Source organism: Hylaeus anthracinus, unplaced genomic scaffold (genome assembly GCF_026225885.1).
Source record: "Hylaeus anthracinus isolate JK02 unplaced genomic scaffold, UHH_iyHylAnth1.0_haploid 11997, whole genome shotgun sequence".
In the NCBI taxonomy this organism is placed as follows: Eukaryota; Metazoa; Arthropoda; class Insecta; order Hymenoptera; family Colletidae; genus Hylaeus; species Hylaeus anthracinus.
Window position 1 is genome coordinate 6,558,230 of NW_026534344.1, and position 22,261 is coordinate 6,580,490.

Sequence of the window (22,261 nt, forward strand, 5' to 3'; positions counted from 1 at the left end):
TGAAGAGCACGAACGGACACACGTAGCCCTCTGTACTTCGCAAAGTGTGTGCACGCCCCATTTACGGTGTAACGTGATCAATTAATGTTAACTGCCGCCGTTAGTGTTCGTTGATCACCTTATCCGCGTTTCTCACGTCCTTACACAAAAATATACGATGCGCGTAAAAAGAATTCGCGGAAATTAATTGAGCGCTGATTCGAAAGGAGGAGAAAAAATCGAACGAAAAAATAAGGAAAACAAGTTCGTTATATAAATTTCGGTATTTTGGTCGTGAATCGTATTTGGCGGCTAGCCAGCTAGCAGGGGTTAGGCTAATTGCACGAATAATATAGTACAGGACGCACACTGGCTGTTGCACAACAGCTGAAGCAGAATGCGTGTATGTACGTGGTTGATACGTCAAAACAGATCACACAAGCCCGAGTCTGTTCCTGCCGACTGCCATAATGATCGCACGACTCGTTATTATGCAAATTGCATTAACAGTAGTAACGCGCCCTACTTCATTAACGTACTGTAGTGTTCTTTGTTTTATATTCCAAAACGGGAGAGAACTGCACGGGCATTTAATTTATGGCGGTAAATCTCGACTCACCTAGCATCACCATTGTGTTTCTACAATTTTTCTGTTACTGTATACAACTTTCAAATTTTGGAAAAAAATTAGGCAGTACGAAAGTCGAGTTGTTTTAGCGGTAGGAGCAAACTTTATCGAAAGAGTAACAAATATTCTTGACGTTTAGCCAATGCAGATGGCTCTCTTTCAGGAGAAATAATGTAATAATGGTAGCAATATTAAAGGATTCGTGTAAACATTAACACGAAGAGTAACAACCAGTTTGTAAGATATCGGCGAAGCCGGTTTGTGAGATATTTATCCAGACGCTGTTTATAGAAACTGTTCCCAATTCTCTTCGAACAGTCTCCGCAAACAGTATTTGGATAAGTGTCTTGTGAACACTGGAATCTTTTTGTAATTATAGGCTTGTTGACAAGTCACAGAAAAACTGCAAAATGAGTTTCTAATTATTTACAAGATATTTAATACGTCTTACGTAGAAGAAGAAAAACTGTCTACAAGCTCAATATCTCCTGTCATGATAAACATGCAATTTATTCGAGGTAATTAAATTAGATAGCGGCCAATCTGTAGATATTCACAATGTTCTATTAATAATGTATGCTCGTACAACAACAACAAAAAACTAGACTCGTTTACCGTTTGTTTCTTTTTTTTTAAATCAATGACGTGTCAAAAAAGAATGTTCGATACTCTATGACGTCGAATTGAAACAAAATGACAACGTAAATTCTGGTTTCAACGCGAGTATAGTGACGCAGCAAACATATAAATACAGTAATGACGAAATGACACTTATGACTCGTACATAATAAATGGAACTTCATGTGCGATACTTCTAGTGTAACGACTAATGGACAGATGATAATGATCTCGTTGAATTATAAGTAGCAAGAATAACGCCACTTCTATATATACAATTACTGTTTTGTACCGCGTACACAACTGATCTATAACTGCACACTTCTCTAAAAAATAATACTAAAAAAAAAAACCATTCCCAACATTTTCAAAACGATTATTCCTATTTACCATTTCAACGAAGCTATTTATTTCGACGGCTATTGACCATGTTACTGTCAAATAAATCTCCCCCTCCCCCTCCCCCCTCCACGTTTTCATTTATGTATACAAAATTAAAATAAAATAAACGTCTTCTTTACAATCACATAATTGGTAGTGTAATTAATCGTTGCAATTAAAAACTCACAACAAACGAAATTGCTTTTAAATTTCGATAGCATTTGGAGTACTTTGTATAATACAACACAAATTGTTTGCAGTGTTAGAAACTCAAAGCGTAAATATCGTCGAGAAGGTTTCACAACTACTACAGGCGTTTCAAAGATACGGAGGCTTGCAATTTTACAAGGAGAAATGGAGCAACAAGGATGGTCAACGAAACAGAGTGTGAACGAGTAGCGGTTCGGGGAGAGGTATGTCTGTGCATGTCTCTGTATGTAAGTCTTCGCGCAGTACAATTAAAAAGAAAAAGTACCTACACTATGACAAACTAACAAGTATAAAATATACAAAAATCTTTCAGAAAAACGTTTCGACCACAGTTTCAATCAGTTAATAGCTAGCTAAAGAAAAACTAGAGTTTTTACGTAAAGAAAGAGAGTAAATTTCAATTTTTGGCATTAAACAAATCGTTGGACATATGAATATCTAAATTGCGACGACACGAACTATTAAAAGTAGGCATAAAATACGAGAAGTCCTACGATGTTTGCAAATGAATTTTCAAAAAAGAAAAAAAGGAAGTGAATGACACAATGCGCACGTACGCAGAATTCATTTACGTACCCATATGCTGATATATGTACATGTCTGTATGTATGTATATATATAGAGAGAGATGTAGAATGTTGCGCGCACGTGTGATATGTAAAAGAGTGACAGAAACAGAGTACAGACAACTTACGGGTATAGGTCATTTGGCCCTGGTAGTAAGAAGGAAGATACACGTGTTGCGCGTGTGGAGGCTGCCCGTACACATTCATGGCTGCCATGCCGATTTCATCACCACCTACATTGTACGCCGTCGAGTAAGGTCACTTTTTTTTTTTATCAAAATGCTAATTTTGCACCATAAACACTGTTTCTAAATTTCGCTATCACTGGGTTGTTAAATAGCCGACCTTACGGAACAGGAGATCGAGATCTCCGAGAAATCGAGAACGCAGTTTTGTTCGTTTGCTTCGACTATTTCGGAATCTACCACTCAGTTCACGAGCACTAAAGAAATTCTTAATAATTCCGATTAGAAGCGATTTTACGTCTTTTTGGCGTGTAATAATGTAACATCACAGAGTAAAACTACATAAATGTAACTAAATGCATTTCCTCTTAGGCTCTTCCATTTAAATACAAAAGATAATAAAAACCTGGTAGTTTATTATAAGTATCATAATAGAAAGGAAGAATTTATTACATAAATTTAATCATGAAAACTTGCTCTCCTGATTGATGTTACCTTTAAATTTTCGTTATTAATTGAATAAGTATTACAGCAAACAAGCAAACCTGTTATATATTTACTGTTCATTGTACTCAGCTTCGTTTCATCTAATCCAATATACGTTATTCTACGATGTATATACTATTTATTATACAAATCTTACACAGATAACTGCAAAGCAACATTGTTTTAAATTTTCAAAATAAATTTGCGAAAATAATATTCGATTTATAATTGATTCTAAGTAACTACTGATAAGAAGCATTAAATAATATTACCTGTGTAAGGAGGCAACTACGTTACTGAACGTTTCCGCTGAAATTCTAAACCCTTGAGGTCTATGATGTTATACATAAAATAATCAAAACATCTTTGAATACTAAATTTAATTTTTTACATCTAGAAACTATACTGGTAGAAAAGTTAAGTATATTCTTTATAGCAACAACCCAGTGAACATATGCTAAACACATGCTCTTGCGAAATGAACGTAACATAAACGCAACAAGACAAGCAAATAATATATCACCATCTAGCACTTCGATTCTAAATCTGAAATTTTGAAAATACTTATGGCTCTAAACACTTTTTCCGTTTTATCAAGTAAGGCGTCGTAGCTGGTATTGCGATCGAATTCGTGAGTAGTTGTCGATGAGTGTCAGGGCTTTTGTTGCCCGATAATCGGCTGTATAATTATTATATTCGGGGTAAGGGAATATTACTAATTTGTACTGGAAAAGTCGTCATAGGAATCATGGTATGCATTCAAACAAATTTCATCTTTCTATGCTCTCATGCTCTAAACACATGCAGTTTAAAACGAATCGTCAGTACTAAAATGTAATGACGTGGAAAGTGCGGTTATTATATACTCATAATCATTGTATATATTTGAATGTTTTATTTTTTTTAGTTAGTGCAATTAAATTTTTACTCTAGTAAATTGCAATTTACGTGATAATGTATCAATATATGTATATATAGGAATAGTCATTTCTTTAACGAAATGCTATCGAAATGTAAAACCCCGCGAGATAATTGTATTCTAAGCACCAATCTGTTAGTATCGTAAAATATATCGTGTGAAACTACTACCAATCGGTAACTACTTATTTAAAGAATCTTGTGCTGAAGTGGTAAGAAACACGATCAATAATAGAAAAGCGTGTGATTAGAATTAATTATTATCTTTTTCACGAGTGAAAATAATATGCTTAACTACGTGTGTATAAATATTTATTTCAAATAAGTTTCAATTGAATCTGCTATTAGAAGAAATAATTTCATGCGATCAATTCTAATATGTATTAAAAATTAATGATTAAAGCTTGAATAAATATGAACCCTGCTATAGTACGGGCTGTTATAACTATGTATAAAAAGCGCGCATCACAAAAGCAAAATTACGTTACAAGCATCTTGACGCTAGTGCCTATATTATAAAATTCTATTTAATATTCTAGTCAAATAATTTCCTAAAATACTAAAGCATTACCTTAAATTGGAATAATAAATAATCAAATTAGAATGTTAAATTTTGTATTGGATTTTCAGATGATCGTTAGCCCGCTCGATCGTTAAAATTACATACTTTTATGTTTTCCAATTGTTGTTGCAATGCGAGACGACATCGCAACATTTTATTCAAATTTTGAAAAACTATAAATAAAGCAAGAACTGAAATTTTTTTAAATAAAAAAGAAGTAAGCACTTACCCCCTTCGTCTTCACTGTCGCTCATAAATGTCTCTTGCATTGATTCAGGAGCCTGGACTCTGTATTTCTCTTCTATTGTAATGGTGTGAGTTGTTGTAATGACGGTTTCCGTAACCACTTTCAAAGTTTCGATGACGCTAATGTAACCAAGCTTTTGTGCAATATCCAACGCAGTCTGGCCATTCTGTAAGAAACAAAACATTTCTTCGTAGCGATACGTAGTAGTGTATTATAAATATGTATGAAACGAAAATTGACTTACGTTAGTCGTAGTGTTTGGCTTAGCTTTACCCTCCAACAATAAATTGATCACTAGTGTATGACCCTGTTGTGCAGCTTGATGCAACGGAGTATAACCTGCATTGGTGCTACTGTCAACAACCGCACCCGATCGCAAGAGGAATCGTACCATAGCTGCCTGGCCGAAATGAGCTGCCACGTGTAATGGAGTATAACCAGCCTGGAATGAAAACAAATCGTGTTTGTCTTTATCTAAGTAAATTGACAGTATTATTATGATATTGAATTCTACCAAATATTTTACTAATAATCTTTTAGCTTTAACATCGTACTCTTGCAAAATAAAATAAATACAAAATAATGATGCACTAAAACAAAAGAAATTTTATGCATTGAGTAGGTTGTCATACCTTCGTTTTAGCATCAATCTGAGCACCATTTTTAACGAGGATAGAGGCAACGTTAACTTTGTCTTCTTGTGCGCACAAATGAAGCGGCGTGAGACCATTCTACAAAAATAAAAGTTACTCAATAAAAAGTAATTAACAAATCGTAACATCCAACCTATTATGTGATTCGTATTACCTTAGCTTTGTGATTTGTATCTGCTTTGTGCTCGATAAGTAGCGTTGACATATCGGTGTGGCCTTCTTGTGCACTCAAATGTAGCGGCGTAAATCCTGCTTTTGATTCCGCGTTTGCTTTTGCTCCGTATTCTAATAAAGTAGTTGCAATATCCATCTGCATCAAACACAAAGAAATGTTGTTGCCATTAACACTATTCGACATAATTTTTTTCAATTTATAGCTTCTGTTATTATTGCTTACCTGATTTTTACGTGCAGCGATATGCAGTGGTGTATGGCCATTTTTAGCCATAGCATGAGGCGATGCACCCTTATCAAGTAAAAGCAGTGCTACATTTTGATGATCATAGTGAGATGCCACATGAAGTGGAGTAACGCCGTTCTACATTTAATTAACGTGATTAGTACATAAACAAAAATCGGTTGTAATACACTGATAACGATATCGTATGATAACATAAGATAACGCGATAGAAATTCCTCTAACCTTTCCTTGAGCATCAACTGGTGCATTCTTTTGCAACAATAATCTAGCAACGTTCATGTTACCATATTTAGCTGCCAAATGCAACGGAGTGAATCCCTTTTTGGTTGTAGCGGTAAGCGATGCGCCGTTTTCTAACAAAACGGATGCAACCTACATAGGAAAACGAGTATTAAAATCAACATTACGTAGAAAGGCACAACTATCCGTTGAATTTTTAATAATAACAACAATAATATATTGTACCTCTTCTTGACCCTCTTTAGCAGCAATATGAAGCGGTGTATATAAATCTTTCGTCGTAGCATCGACATCGGCACCGTGTTGAAGTAATAACATTACAATGTCAACATTACCCAACCGAGAAGCAACGTGAAGTGGTGTTTGTTCTTCCTGCGATGTTAACGTTTTATACATGTTGAATTTTACACATCAATATGAAAGTGCAAAGTTAAAAAGACGTACTAACAAAATTAACGCGAAACATATTACGAATATTAAATATTTTTCTTTACCCTTGCTCTGGCGTCAACTTGGGCACCATTTCTAAGAAGTATCCTGATAATATCAGTCTGATTCGCTCTGGCAGCTAAATGCAAAGGCGTTTCGCCTCTCACAGTTGGTATATCAGGACTAGCTGCATGTTGCAATAAATAAATCACTATGTTCATGCACCCCATAAAACTCGCTACGTGTAGGGGCGTCAATCCAGACTAAGTAATAAAATAAATCTGTTATTACTAAGAAATAATAATATCCCTTTAATTATTACTTTTAACAAATTCACTATTTTTAATAATCTCTCTTCCCCCAAACTATCAGTAAATTACATCAACCCTAGAACTCTACACCGATTGATATAGATTTTCACGTTATCGAGTTTTTGGCTCGAAGAAATAAGACGAGCGTACAGTTCCAGAATTAACGTTTCTCGATATTTGAACCGATTGCGAGACAAATATAGAAGGAGCGACTAGTACAATAATATCTATGATGTGAGTTACTAGGCTACTAAACTAATGCGAAGATGAGAATAAATACCTCTGTGGTAGCTTCGATGCTAGCTTTGTGCTTTAAAAGGAGCTCAACGACCTTCAGTCTGTTCTTCTTACAGGCAATATGGAGTGGAGTGAAGCCGTTTAGAGCTCGTGCGTTTGGATCGGCATTTCTATCGAGTAGAAGTTTAGCCACTCGTACGTGTCCGCAGTGAGCTGCCACGTGTAGCGCCGTCAAGTAATCTACCGTCACTTCGTCTACGGGTGCACGATGATACAATAATATCCTCGCAGCGTCAACATGATCTCCTTGAGAAGCCATGTGCAACGGGGCAAGACCGTTCTGTCAACAGAAAACGAGGGTCAACTGATTCGATCGCCAGGAAACCTTCGCCTGTAACGCAAGTGGATCCGGAGGCTAGTTCTCACCTTCGTTTTGGAACCAATCGGTGCTCCTTTCTCGATTAAAATATCAACAACCTCGTGATGACCAGATCGAGCAGCGCAATGGAGGGGTGTAAGGCCATCTCTCGTTTTCGCCTCGATATTCGCTCCCTTGCTCGTCAATAAATTCACCATCTTAATCTTTCCCCATTTTGCTGCCACGTGCATTGGCGTAATATTGTGCTACAAAATAAACAGACGTTTTTAAAATAGTTGAACAAGCCACTGTCGCAACACCGACACTTATAATTCGGGACTAAGCAATAGAATAATAGAGGAGTGAAAGTAATAGAAAAATTCGAGTGACGAAGAATAGTGTGTATCGTTCTAACTTGACATAATGTTTATAAAACGTCATGCTTGTTTTGTATAAACAGAGCTTTTACGCTTTTGATCCTTTCTTTTTCGGACCTCTTAAGGAGCTACTGAAAATCCTTATATTATTTTAGATTTTCAGCTGAAGAGTAGGCTTGTCGAAGACTATTAAAATATTTATTACTTCAATTTACTTTGCAATTTGCAATATTGACGGCTGTTTCTTAAAAATTACTTGCCTTTGCCGCGAAGTTAACGTCTGCTCCTCTGTCGTAGAGCAAGGAAGCAATTCGATCGTTGCCATAATGTGCGGCTATATGGAGGGGTGTGAACCCGCTCTTCGATGTTACATCGGGATTATGATCGTTCTGTAACAAATCAAAGATAAGAGAACCATCAGCATTTGGATTTGTTCGTTCTTCGCTGGGGATTCTATTGGATCGAATCGAGCCCCCGGTGACAAATTATTGCGACATACTTGTAAAAGTAGGGCAGCCGCTTTGCAGTCGTCTTTCTTAGCGGCAATGTGGAGGGCAGGCAGTCGAACTTTACCACGAGTGTCATTTTCCAATAGAACTGCTACTACCTTATCGTGGCCCTGTTGCATTGCCACTGCTAATGGGGTGAAGCCATCCTGTGAACATGAATAAAAACTCCACCTAAATTCGTGTCGAGGGTATCTGTTAGAAATATAGAGAGGCTTCGGCGCTCCGTACGATGTACATTCATCTTATCGGTTTAATACTAACTGGTACAGTAAAATGAAATGTCCATGTCGTTGGAAAAATTAGTAAACGTAACGAAAAACGAATTACGTTAATTATATAAATTACTTGATATTTTATTAACATTACTGAACGAAATATTTGATTAATACGGCAAACATCGATTATACAAACCTCAGTGGCCAATGTTTGATTAGCACCTTTACTCAGAAGGTACTTCACTACCGAATCATGATTTTCCTGGGCAGCCATATAGAGCGGGGTAAATCCATTTTGTGACTGTGCATTCACAGAAGCGTCTCGTTGTACGAGCAATTGCACCACCTCCTCCTGTCCAGCTGCGATACAATAAACAAATATTAGATGTAATATAATAACAAGATATTAAATTTTAATCATTTCGTTTATAAATGATATACCATTTTTACAACAAAGCTTTAGAAATTTCCTATCCTATTACTGCAAAAATATTTTGTACATATTCTTTTGTAAATTTACAATCATTTCAATGACTTGCATCGTTCTAATGAACACTTGAATACTTTGAATTTGTTTCCTTGTTTCTTTGTAGCGTCTCGCCTTCTCTTTAAATATAATCAGGAATGTAAAAAGTTTGATAACAAGAAGTACAATGGCATGCGTCTATGTCTATTTGCGCTGACATCCTTGTCCCGAATAAAAAAAATACACAAAAGATAAGAATGGTAATGCCCACTCACCAAGAGAAGCTATATGTAATGCCGTGTTTCCCTTTTTGGTAGCGGCATCGACCACTGCGCCACGGTTGAGAAGTTCTCTGACGATTTCCAAATGTCCATCTTTAGCTGCCAGGTGCAAAGCATTTAAGCCATTCTGTAATTAATGCACAGCCATATATTTTCCGTTAATGAAACATCCAATTCCTAATATTAGATCATTTCGTAAGCGATGCGGACTTTCCGAGGGTCGTACGATAAAACAAACTGACCACGTAAATTCTCGTTCATAAATATGAGGACAATCATCACCTTCAATGAATAATTATGGTGAAATATCACAAAATAAATGGAACAATATTACTTTGGATTCAATTGAACGAATTAACCTGTATCAATGAATGAAAATTGAATTGTTTTTTTATTGTTACTGATGAGACATTAAATAAAGTATCGATCAAATGTATTCTCTGATGTAATACAAACTAAATAGAGAAACATAAATGATATTCATTAATGGATTCGTAACATTTTTAGGTAATTATTGTAATTGAAGAAGTGCCAACGTAGTGTCCACACGAGGTGTATATGCACGTATGTATGTATGCATGTAAATGACGATATTGCATAGACCTTTGTCAGCATCGTGACAGAGTTTTAGAATTTAGCATTTAATAAAGCACCGTTAGAGATATTGAAGATATTTTATGAACTACTGTTTGTGAAAGTTGGAAAACTCGGAGACTGAATTCATTCTACCATCCATCGGCATTCGAGAAATATTGGAAAAACTTGCTAATCTGGACAATGAGTGACGCAGTGAACACCGCCAGCAAAGTATGAGTGGATGTTCAATTTTTTCTTTCACACATATTAATACCGATAACGATGGTTATAGTCGTAACAAATCATTTATTGCTTCGGTTTATTAGTTTTGACCAACAGCTTGAGTCTGCTTTAATACTATCAATAAAGCTTACTATCGTAAAATATTTTATAACTTGTACATTGTTCGGCTACATATTCTTCTATCAATAATAACTAATTGGAATATAGTAGACTATAAAATATATATTACATATGGATTTTATTTTTGTATATTTTACTCGGACAGGTTAACAAAGGTATTATTTTATTTTATTATTCTTTATGATACTTTCAATGTTGACCTCCAACTATCGATTTCAAATTTTGAACAGAAATGATAAATGACTACTGGAATTGAATATAATAAAATAGTCATAAAAAAAATGTGTTATTATTGAAAAGAAGATTGTACTCGCAGAAAGCATTGCTGTCTGTTTGGTACGGCATAGAAGTTACTCGTCGTGAACTGTCGCCTCGCAATCAAACAATAATTGAGGAGGTTTATTGTGGACAATTATACCGTTTGAACTCGGAATTAGAAGAAAAACGTGATACTTTGGTTACACGATATACATCTTTGTTTCGTCAGGGCAATAGTAAACCACATGTCGCAAAGGGAGCAATTATGAAACTTCATTAGAATCCAGTTTTTTATAGAATTTTTATCAAGATTTTTCCTGCATTTAAAGTTCACTAAAACTCTTTATGTAACATCGAGTTTTATAACTGGAATCGCGCATAAGTTTTATTCAACGAGCGACAGATAAACAGTTGTTTATCTTTTATTGCTGGCTCTAAATTTACATCCAAACAAGAATCGCACTGATCTCTCTGATAAAACTGCAGGTAGCGGTTCGCCTGACCCGGTCTGTACACTTGATTAATAATTAATAAAGTCTTGTTTACTAGCAGCTCGAATATGCACTGGAACGGCTGCATTACTTACGGGATGACTAAACACGTTTACTGATAAAAATCTACTAATACTTTCAGTGGTGAATCTAGACTTATTAGGGTCTGAAATGAATATTAACAATACAAAAAATGGATAAGACCATCCTGGAACCATAATTGACAATGAGAGCTATAAAAACTACTATTACAGACAGAACAAAATTGCATGTAGACAGTTCTGTAGTGGGAAAATGTTTAAACAAAGCTGCTGAAAAACATTAAATTATTTGGTCAAAAATACCGTTATCATCCAGCTGGTCCAATCCAGCATGATCACTTATATCATACAATGACAAATGTGCAGATAACAAGTTTTGAATAAATATTACAGAACAAGTAAGAGGTAATTTACATCAACCACTACATTTTTTATAATAAAACCAAAAACTACGAATTATAAAGGTGTTAGCTTACAGCATTCGAAGCGTTAATGTCCACTCCCGATTCCAAGTACTCCAAAACCTTTTCCAACTGGCCAGCACGAGCTGCTCGGAGAAACGCCGTACTGGGATCGCTCTGAAAAGAGAAATAAAACGAGTTCTAATGAAACTCCGTTACAGAAATTGAAACGATAACATGCTAATTGAGGCGCGCGCTTGTAAAAGCAACCAATGGTTAATTGATTGTGCAGCTCTGCTTCGATACTTTCTTTCACGATGTGAGTGATACACGTGTGTTTAATCAGTCTTTGCGGTTGCTTTGTCGTGCACGAATCAGACATGCTCAACGGAGCAAAAAATGTATGACTGTAAGGGGACACCTGTTACAGGTTGCTCGATGTAATGGCAAACATTTTTTCACAGTGGAAATATGTTTTCAAATATTGAACATAGAAATGAATATTTCATTGGCTGTTTTGGTTCAAAAGTTCATTGGCTATTTGATTTAATGCACCTCCTCTCTTACCCACTTGTGTATCTACCTCTTGTTTTATATTTGTGTATCTGTACCACTGTACTTGTGCAATAAAGATGTTAAATAAAATTTTACACAAATAGAAACGATAGAACGTAAGAAGTTACGAAGAGAATATGCAGGGTGTTTGGTATCAGGTGGTGCATGAGGAAAAATGGTTGTTCTGTATGACAAAATGAATTCAAAATATCAAATAAAATTATAAAATATGTAATGAACCTTAAAGTAAAATAAAATTTTATTTTTATTCCTGCAAAAATGGAGAAATGAAAATTTATTTCTGGTTTGTCAAATAGTCAATAAAACTTACGTCTATGATTGATTATGTATTTGTTATATTCGTTTATATCATAAATGCATAAAATCCGCATTCCACTGAATATGAACACGATAAAAAGAACATATTAAATGTTGATCCGTTAATCTATTAGAACGACACAGCCATCATCGAATAGCATTCCGTCCCTGGAGATCGGGCACAATTGGAATTAATCTAAAAAAGTAGGTACGCCACGCTACACTGTTTGTTTGAAATCATGCGGATAAGTAATTAATATGGGCGCCGTGCAGTCTGAAAGAACGAGATGTGATAATCTATCTCTCTTTTTCACTCTCCCGTATCCTTCACCCTATTTCTCGATCAATCTTTCATCTTTCTCGCTCTCTCTTCGTCGTTTTGCTCGGCCATTCGATTCTCTGTCAGGGACAAGCACATCGGTTACGATCTGTAACTGGTTCTACGGGGTGCCCCGTATAAAGTAATTGAAAGCTGTTTCCTTAGAAGCTAATGAAGATATCGATTTCATTTTTACTGCAGTTGAATGCTACAGAAGAATGGTGTAGTACGCAGTGACATTGTTAACTGCGAGTGTTATTCAGTTTTATAAAACGAATTAACAAAAAATTGATCACCTTTCATTTAAAACAAATTCAGAGGGCCTCTAATTGTCAACCACAAGAAATGTTATCGCGCACTGATAGATTAACCACACTGTGCCACTTAACTGCAACAAAAATTTCCATTTCCAATTAGGAGGCCTTCTTATCCCTCTGACAAACAACTCTAAAAATTGTATTGCGAGCTAATTTTATTAACCACATTGTGCCATTTAACTGTAGCAAAAATCAGGTCGATATCTTCATTAATCTCTAAGGAAACAGTTCGTAAAAGTTTATAAAGGACACCCTGTACATGTCCGGATATATCGTTGCATCTCCAACCTACGCACGATCCAACAGCAGCATAAACACGTCTGGGAAGAATATTGTTGCAAGACGAGTATCTTCCGATGCTGTTGTCTGGAAGGGAGGGCAAATTTTATTTGCTAGTGTATTTCTAAATGTATTTCTTTCAAAAAATTGAATCAACCTAAACACTGAAGATTACTCTTTTTATATTATTTAATAATAAATTAGATTTTTGTATTGAAAGATATTAAGAAATCGTCTCACTGCAAACGTAAAATCTAAGAAAATTTGCATTCTGCGTTATCCTTAACAGAAGCAGAGTGAAGAGTGATGACACGACTGCGGTATTCATACATTTATGGAGTAGGCTAATGTAAAAAGCGAAACATGTCTAATTATATTATAACGAATATGTATTGGCCATTAATGGACGAATCAAGCGTGGAGTAGAATCATCATTGTTATTTAAACTGTACGTTTATCGTGTTAGCATTAAGTTAGAAACATAAACAGTCATTCAATAGTTCGAAATGGTTCTTTACGCGAAGAAGTGAACGATTTCACATTCATTGCTTCGGCGTACGTGGGACAATACATTCTGCATACGTTTTACATCTATTTTTCATATCTGTATAAGACGTAAATACATAAAAAAAAAAAAAATACATAAAATCCGAAGTCTAGCGATGAATAATGGATAAGAAATTACAATTGTTCTTAGGAACTTGAATGGCACTCTTATAAATAATATGAGAATACTCATGTACCTTGGAACACATTTTGCAATGTCTTTCATAACATTTGGTTCGTGTGCGTAGTGTGCAAAGCATTTACATTTTACAATTTTTTTGCAATTTTGTTTATAGCTGTTTTTATAGTTACCATGATAAAAAGATATTTTTACATCTTGAAAAATGGCTATATAAAAATTAGATCATTAATCAACAAACAAAATAAATAATACATCAAGCGTGTTTATCATTTGAGATACTTGATTATTCCAAGTTGGGAATTTCAATATTTATTCGCAATTTGCAAATACGTAACACTCTCTTCTTATTTTTAGCTACAGAATATGCTAGCATAGTGTATATAGGAACCTGTTAGCCAATATTTGTTGATTTATAAAGGGTTTTCCAAAAGGAGCTTCAGGATTTTGTTTCTTAATGAAACAGAAATGGCATGGAGTATATCTGATATTTTATTTCAAACAAAACTAAGGGCCCCTTTTAAAAAACCGTTTATTTCGTTGAAACATAACTTTTTACTTTCTCTCCATCAAGAAATACAAAACTTGTTTCTACCAGTACTCAGAGATTCATTACGTATTAAGACGACTCCTGTCAGTGAAACACGTCTGGTCAACAAGCTACGTAATATATTTTGCATAGTAAACTGAGCGGTAACTCAAAACACATGGAATGTATAATCACACTTTCTCCAACCAATACAATGTGAAATACACGTCATATACAGAGTTACAAAGCTGCAGAATATCATAACTACAAACAACAATAAGCAAAATTTAACGAACTTCGAACATGCAGATATAATCTAATAGTCATCAGGTTGAGACCCAGGTTATCTATGTAGATTCATTGCAGACATGATTTCATGAAGATTAAAATGAGGACTTGGAAAAGTCCTTAGTACTTTAATTTGTACTTTAATCTAAAAAAATGACAAGTAAATATTCCTACTTAAACTAAAGTTATAAATGACGGAATATACAAGGCACAGAATTAATTTCTACACTTAATAATTGGAACTTAAAGCCTGGTATTTGTTTCTGCCTACAACAACCCGCTACATTCGGTAGTATTCGGATGTTGTAAATGTAATGTCTCGATATGCACATGTATCCGTATCTCCAGACACATCTACGGTGTACTTAAATCGGTTGGTATGCATCCCGTATGCAACTCGGGTGTAAAGAACCTTCGGTGCTTGCAAAGTTCTCTGTCATGCCGTAAATAATTCAGCGAACCGTTACTCCGACACGTGGATAGTCCCTTCTATGTCTGTCTCTCCCGTCCTCTTTCACTGTCTTAAACTACCTGCTTCATCCCATTTTTCTTCAAGGTGTGCTGCATCTTCCGTGGAACACCGACAAAGGACCGAGACGAACGGCGGTCAATGCACCCATCGCTTTTTCTTCGTTACAAAAACGTTTGCCATAGACTCGCATAATTCATAAATTGACGCCAGGTGCTTCGAGTACCTCGATAAATCTCTAATCGAACACGTGAACTCGGGTCTGGTATATTCGTGATAACAGTATTATCATTTTTAAATATTCTACTAAATGAGTTGAATCAAGAGTTTCAGAAATTAAAACACTTGTAGAAGCAAAATTTTAGGAAAATCCTCAACATACAAGTATGATTCATACTTTTTCCGTAATATGAAGAATTGATAATTGATAGTGTCACTTCAGAATGTCGATTCGTCCTCGTTTTGCATTTACCAAGTGTCCGATGTCTAATGGATGGGAGTGTATGTCCGTCACTGTAGCTAATGTACACAAAATACTTCATATAAAGTTAAGTAACATTTTCACACAACTTTGTGATTCCATTAACAAGGTTTAAACTTAACTTAAACTTTTATTACGGGAATCCATCGAGGAAATAAACCATCTCACAAACCTTGAGAGATATAATTTTGACAAAATTGTCGAATAAAAATTCATCGCTGCAGGAAGCAAAACCAACGGTGTACGTATCCGTTTTTTACGCGTCAAGGTACAATAATTGATCCGTTCTAAGAAAACTGCCGGAGCTAATGACTTACGCACGAGTGAGTACCCTCGCTTACTGTCTGGCCAGTGACGCTTTAAGGGCTTCTACAATCCCTTGGGGAAGATGAAAGAAGTCTAAAGATAGAATGGCAACGTCGTTCAAGCTTCACTTTTAGACATACCTCGGTGTTATTCTTGTATAATAACAAAGATTAGAGTAAAATTAATTTGTATAACGCAATGGTGTTTTTATAAACGTTGCGCCAAAATGATATAACTAGCGAAAATGGTATGATAAAAGAAATTAATTCGAGATATAAAGGGTTTAAATTTCAAACTTCGACTTCCGGTATCCGTCATTTAACAATCGTCACACCTTAATTAACTTAGGCGCATAGTTATCGAATCGTCAAGAAAAATCATGCTCTGCGACTGAAATGTAATAGCTAAAATGAAAATAAAAGGAGAAATACAAATTTGGAAACGAATGTTTTAAATGTGTTCTCGTAAGAGTCTTAAATATTTAAAGAAATAAGAACAGGCAGTGGTTAAATTGCAAGTAATAAAGAATAAACGTAGACGTATAAATCATTGAATATACTATGTCATCTCCAAGTACAGCAGAAAAACATGTGTGCAATTAATTAATAATTGAAATTACAATATCTTATGTATTTATAAGTGTCGGTATAATTGTACAGGATGTGCGTAGAAGTATTCGTTAAATCAATCAAAAGCAGAATAAAAAACGTGGACTTGAAAAATTATTCGCTTCTGAGTCATGAGACGTTCTCGATTGCCAGCATGACTGGCTCATTCAGATTTAAATGCGTTAAATTTTAATTTACGGGGACATTCATAAAGTATAGTGGTCCGGTTTCACATTTAAAAAGAGATACTCGAATAAACTTTCATAAGCCAATTTAATTAAATAATTTTGAATCTTCTTCAGTATCATTTAAAGGTTCTAAAATTCAACGTTACAATTATAAAATTTGTTTAATATTATTAAATTATTCAGATAGTAAATCAATTGAATAATATTATGAATTTATGCAAATACTTAATTATTAACTAATTCGAACAATCCTGAAAATAAATTATTTCTGGGACCATTACTTATCAATCATTTTATGCTTATATTCCGGAGTAGTGTTACGGTAATCTTAAATGTTGGTAACATCGTGTTCGCACTCCGTGCATAAACATATTTTTAGCGATACTTTATTCGCACTTTTGTGCCTCATTTCTCCAGGATTCGTGCGTTGCCAGACATCGACGTTTCGAAGAGTGTTATGACGATAAGTATAATAGCTATGCGCCTTGGTGCAATTTCTGGCTGTGTACCAAGCTAACTATAGCTATGCCGTGTACCAAACTGACTTCTGTAGTCATAGAATGCGTACGAATGACCGCACCGAGTTCACGTTGCAAAGCGACAACCGGAAATACAGGTTGATGCGGAATAATCGTGCAGTTACACGATGCAGCAAATTATTCACGGCCGTGACCTCACAAATTATTTATAGTTGCTACTTTTCTTTATGGAAATATACGTGGACCTGTTGCAATGATAATATAATTTGCTGTCAATTTAGATATTCAAATTATTCATTCATTAATAACGTGAAATACGTAGAGTATATTTGAGATTATGTACTCATTTAATTATTAATTATATTAATTTTAAGCATAATTTAATTAATGTATCGTTAAACTTAAGTTAAGATCGTTTAAATTTCGTTAAAATTAAGAAATAACTTCTGTAAGTGTTTTCATTTTCGGAGCAGTTTAATAGCACGGAAGCGATTTGACGCATCGTTGAAAAATACTCTCATTACGTATCAAGCACGCGCCAATTCAGCCATACTGTTGCATTTCGAGTAAATCGGAACGAAAATAGAGGTTTAAACAGTTTCTCAACGAACGAATCTATTTTCCCCGCTTTCGCGTAAGAAACGCTTTGCCAGACATTAAACTAGAAATCCAGTGAATACGAAAAATCGTGAAAGCAGCGCAAGATTCGCCTTCTCGGTGAAACAGCAAAAAAGTATACCCTGGTTTCAATTTCTAATGGCGAGGAACGACGGTCGGGTGAGATTCCAGTCGTCGATGGAAACCGCGAAAATTAAAGCGTCCAAGGGGCAACTCGAAGGACAGCAATTAGGAGTACGACAATAGAAAAAGGAGGCCGAGTTCACTGACTGCCTAAGGAGGCGACCGATGATAGAGTAAAGATAACAGGAAGCAAGAGAAGCAGACCACGCAGGGACTAGCGAGGACAAGGAAGAGAAAGAAGAAGCAACGTAAGCGAACTTTGCTTGAAGCGCGATCGAGTGAGCAGCCAATCAAGCTTCCAGAGCGTTCGTGATCCGATCAAGGTGATTAATGTAACGGAGAATCGCCGGTCTCGATAATATCGTCGGGTAGACGTGGAATATCTCTAGTAGAATCGAGATGACGAAATCGATGAAAATATTGAACTCTTTGTTGACGAGCATAGCCATAGTCGATGGTAATTTCGTATCTGACGTCTGTTGCTGTTTTGGGAATCAGCAGGTTTGCTAAAATACCTTCACGTTCCGCTTATAATGAATGTATTAGGCGTAGAAATTAATTTGGTGTCTTTCTAAAGCATAAATGAATATTAATTTATGTATTGCTACGTTATTATTAGACTGCGGATCTTGATGCATTTATAGGAAATTTGAATATGCAAGAACCTACAAAATGCAAACAATGTATAAGAATATAAAAAAGATTAAAAGTAAAGTTCATGTTATAACATTTGCAGAATAAAATAAATTCCTATTAGGGATCCTATTCAAATAAATATTTTTGTAGGCACGTTCGCGAAGATTTTATTTTGCATAAAGATCCGCAGTTTAGTTATTATACATGGACTAAGTTACTTAAATTGTACGATTACTTCTCCATTGCGATCACTCTGCCATTGCTGCAATGTCAACAAACGAAACAGGTAATTCTTTGGCAGTGATAGCTATTTCGTGGAACAGCTTGTCGGCCATTGGCACCAATTGTATAATTAGTATTGGTTGTAATAGTGTTAGTGGTGAAATGTCAGGCACGCTAGCGTAGTAACAAATTACAAGCATAAACGTAGGAGGAGTTACGCATTGCTGCGAATTAAAGAGTACATCATTGACCCGGTATGCGTGTGTTGAAGATAACATTTCTGAAATACTGTAATTCTTTGAAATTTATCGTAGGAAATAACCATGACTAACGTGCTCATCAAAAAGAAGAGAGAAATCAGAAGAGAAAACGCTCTTGGTTAATTAATCTTCATACTAGTTCCAAAATGTTTATGTTCATTGCACAAATGCGATGAAAAATGTACATTGCTTTTGAAAATTCCCTTTAAAATATAAATTCAAATAAATATTGTAGAATGCATAAACACAGATGTACCTTTAATTATATAAAATGAATAAGAAAGAATAGCCAAACAATAATCGTCATTAATGTTAACATTTTTATGTGACTGGTGGAGTGAATCGATTTGTCCAGTGAACCGCTCATATTTATCTCGAATAACCGCGAAATATGTTTCCTTTAGCCGAATCGTATCAGCATTCCCCGACATAGAACAGAGCTGACAACTTACGCTTAATTGAGACCTCAACCTACAACACACCGCGCCGGTGAACATAATAGTTAAAAATAACATCAAGGTGCGAAAACGCGATGGCGTGGCGAGACGCACGCGTTTCGCGTGCAAATCGTTTCACGTTTTTTCTTCGACGCACAAAGTTCGCGAAAGGGACTTCCCCTATCCTTGGCGGGCCTAATTAAGTTTATCAGCGATGCTGAGAATTCTCTTGCGGCAAGGTTCCCGCGAGTCCTGCAGGGAACAACTTCCCACGTATGGGTCCCTATCCCTCTTCGCGAAACAATATCTTCGGCGATGATCTCTCCTGGCTGAATGTAGTTTATCAATGAAGACGACACGGCATGCCTGGAGTGATAGCGTGCATGCCTTGGGAACGGAGATATGAGGGATGAGACTCGCGACACGCGCAGCCTTCGGTAGTAAAAGTCTTAAGGTATTTACGATACCTTACATCTTTTACACTTTTACACAACACACACGTGGTTGTAACTTGAGTGGTTAAAGTAAGACAGCATATCTGTACATTAAAATCGATTTACAAATAAAAGTTGCTTCGGTTTATGTGTATTCGATAAAAATCCATTTAAAATTCATCCCCCAAGAGGTTGCAATCGACCCTGTTTTAAAATTCCCTTTCGATTTCTACAAAAAAAGTTCCTGAAAACAGACTATTTTTCAGTTACCTCGTAATTTCTGTCTCCGCCTCCCTTGTACATCAACGAGTAATGAACTTTTCCAAATCCAGCCAAATTTTCCCTACGTACACGTCCTCTGGAAAATTTCCAGATTCGTAAGGACGAACGCGTAAACCTTTAAATAGAACCGTGTAAACAGTTTAAATGGCCAATGAAAAGGCAGGCTTGACGCGCATGACTGATTCCAGTTAAGCAAGTGTTTATCAAATTAATTCAACGAAGTCCCGGGTTTCGCTTTCGGAATCAAATATCCCCTCCTGACGCACCCTTGGTATCATGCATGAGCACCTCTTGCATAATCGCAATACATTAGCGACGACAAATGACATCACGTCCCGCAACCGTAACCGTTGAGGTCATCAGGTGCCGGCCGCTTCGATATTACAGGTTTTTACGATGATTTTTACCTCGGCCTCGGTTGACCAAGATGACGGCATATATTCGTGTACGCACAGCGTCGCTCGATTTACTGAAAAAGCTGATCCTCGAGTCATGGTTTTCAATGTGATTTAAAAGGCACGCTCCTTCATATCCACGTGAGCCCGATTACGTACCACCAACAACACACTATAAATAGAAAATGAAACCGAGCCTCGGGAAATGTTGAAAGAATATCGGTTTATACAAGTCGTTGGGTACTGTGGTCGAAACGAGAAGAACAGTGGAAATGTACAGTAACACAACAGTAAAACAGAGGATTAACGCAATAAAAAAAACAAGACGTACAGTACTATGTACAAGTCTCAGGCTACTTAGCATACATCTTTTACGTTTTTACTGCTGAAGAAAGAGTACAAATATCGATTTAGCTTATATAGGGTGTACTGTCCGAACTTAAATAAAAATAATATGAATTCAAAGGAGAACGTAATATTTAGTACTCTTTTTACCTTCGGTGACAGTGTCGACTTTTTTTTGACTTTCATATAATTTTTTAATTATTTCATTGAAAATGATTTGTCATTCGATTCGTAATTCCCCAAACAGTTCATCTGCATTGTTGAACTCTCTTTTTCTTCAAATAAAATAACAACGAAACAGTTTTTTCTCTGAAAAAAATGCGTCGACTCGAATGTACTAGTCGGTGAATAATAATGATTGTACAAGTACCTGATAATCAACCTTGCGCTGTATTAAATTATTTAAAATTCATAAGTAATTAAATTCGCTAACAATGTACTCTACGCGTAATTTCTCTCTCGGTTTCAAGATGAGATTAAATCGATTTTAAAATTGCCCTAGAGTTTCTCCGTTGCTACAGTTTTTAAAACTCTACAACTTTAACGCTCTTATCACTCCAGTCACTGTTCCCTACAATTATTCTAATGACCGACAAATTATACGATGCAAAGTAGTAAGTCTCGAAAGCTTCTTGAACAAATCGCACGGTGAGGAATGCTTAAATGATTTCCTCTTTTGACGAATTTAGCATACTTTCGAAAAGCTTAAAGTTGGAGAAAGGAGAATAAGGAAATGGTAGCGAAGAAATTATTTTAAATTATTTCACTGGATGTACATATATGTTTGATGATATACATCCCTTTAATATCGATCGTATTTCTCCGTTTCTATATGAAATAGGTTACAGTGTACGAATCAAACGATTGTGCTTGTAAAACGTGTGCTATACTTTCTAGCTTTAACAGTAGGATGCTCAAGATTGTATCGTTACCGTTATAATAGTTCAAGCACCGGATACACTCGCTCAAGAAGCACTTACTACCTCGCTGCTACTGACCCACGAGCAACCGCCAAAATTTCATATCCCCTACTTTTGGACGCTGTCCAAGAATCTTTTAACAGCGCACGTTACACCACGAAGAAAAAGAAATTAGCTACTTTCAATAAAAAATACAACTTGTTTGGGAAGTAGAAATTAACTGACGATTGAAATTGTTTTCAGTTCGAATCGAAGCATCCACCAAAAGAGGCTTTTTATCGTGCAGCGAAAATTATTCTTGAATTTTTTAGCAAGTAATTGTATATATTGTTTTAAATTTGTTAAATTTATTTAAATGTAT

General features: G+C 35.7%; 1 protein-coding gene and 1 long non-coding RNA gene across 20 annotated transcripts in view; one reads left to right on the plus strand and one right to left on the minus strand.

Annotated features, from left to right (window-relative positions):
* Positions 1 to 22,261, minus strand: part of LOC128889304 (ankyrin-3-like) — a 91,711-nt gene that overhangs the window by 48,596 nt on the left and 20,854 nt on the right. For 17 of the 18 annotated variants that reach the window (XR_008460415.1, XM_054146836.1, XM_054146839.1 and 14 more), the window contains exons 3-18: positions 11,483 to 11,584; positions 9,272 to 9,404; positions 8,727 to 8,890; positions 8,306 to 8,461; positions 8,067 to 8,195; positions 7,498 to 7,695; positions 7,115 to 7,411; positions 6,589 to 6,786; positions 6,320 to 6,466; positions 6,077 to 6,226; positions 5,831 to 5,971; positions 5,588 to 5,743; positions 5,413 to 5,511; positions 5,025 to 5,222; positions 4,763 to 4,946; positions 2,511 to 2,615 (exon numbers count right to left, since the gene is read on the minus strand). Coding sequence is in view for 17 of the 18 variants with exons in the window: in XM_054146836.1 (XP_054002811.1) it covers positions 2,511 to 2,615; positions 4,763 to 4,946; positions 5,025 to 5,222; positions 5,413 to 5,511; positions 5,588 to 5,743; positions 5,831 to 5,971; positions 6,077 to 6,226; positions 6,320 to 6,466; positions 6,589 to 6,786; positions 7,115 to 7,411; positions 7,498 to 7,695; positions 8,067 to 8,195; positions 8,306 to 8,461; positions 8,727 to 8,890; positions 9,272 to 9,404; positions 11,483 to 11,584 (2,557 nt within the window). In the remaining variant the exon portion in view is untranslated. The remainder of the gene's footprint in view (positions 1 to 2,510; positions 2,616 to 4,762; positions 4,947 to 5,024; positions 5,223 to 5,412; positions 5,512 to 5,587; positions 5,744 to 5,830; positions 5,972 to 6,076; positions 6,227 to 6,319; positions 6,467 to 6,588; positions 6,787 to 7,114; positions 7,412 to 7,497; positions 7,696 to 8,066; positions 8,196 to 8,305; positions 8,462 to 8,726; positions 8,891 to 9,271; positions 9,405 to 11,482; positions 11,585 to 22,261) is intronic. The other variant, XM_054146827.1, reaches the window with a different exon arrangement.
* On the plus strand, positions 279 to 7,291 carry LOC128889311 (uncharacterized). Of its 2 annotated transcripts, XR_008460418.1 has the most exons (4): positions 279 to 1,125; positions 1,867 to 2,019; positions 5,099 to 5,258; positions 7,188 to 7,291. It is a non-coding gene; the product is annotated as an uncharacterized LOC128889311 (long non-coding RNA). The 2 variants fall into 2 exon arrangements; XR_008460417.1 differs by having other exon boundaries at positions 279 to 2,019.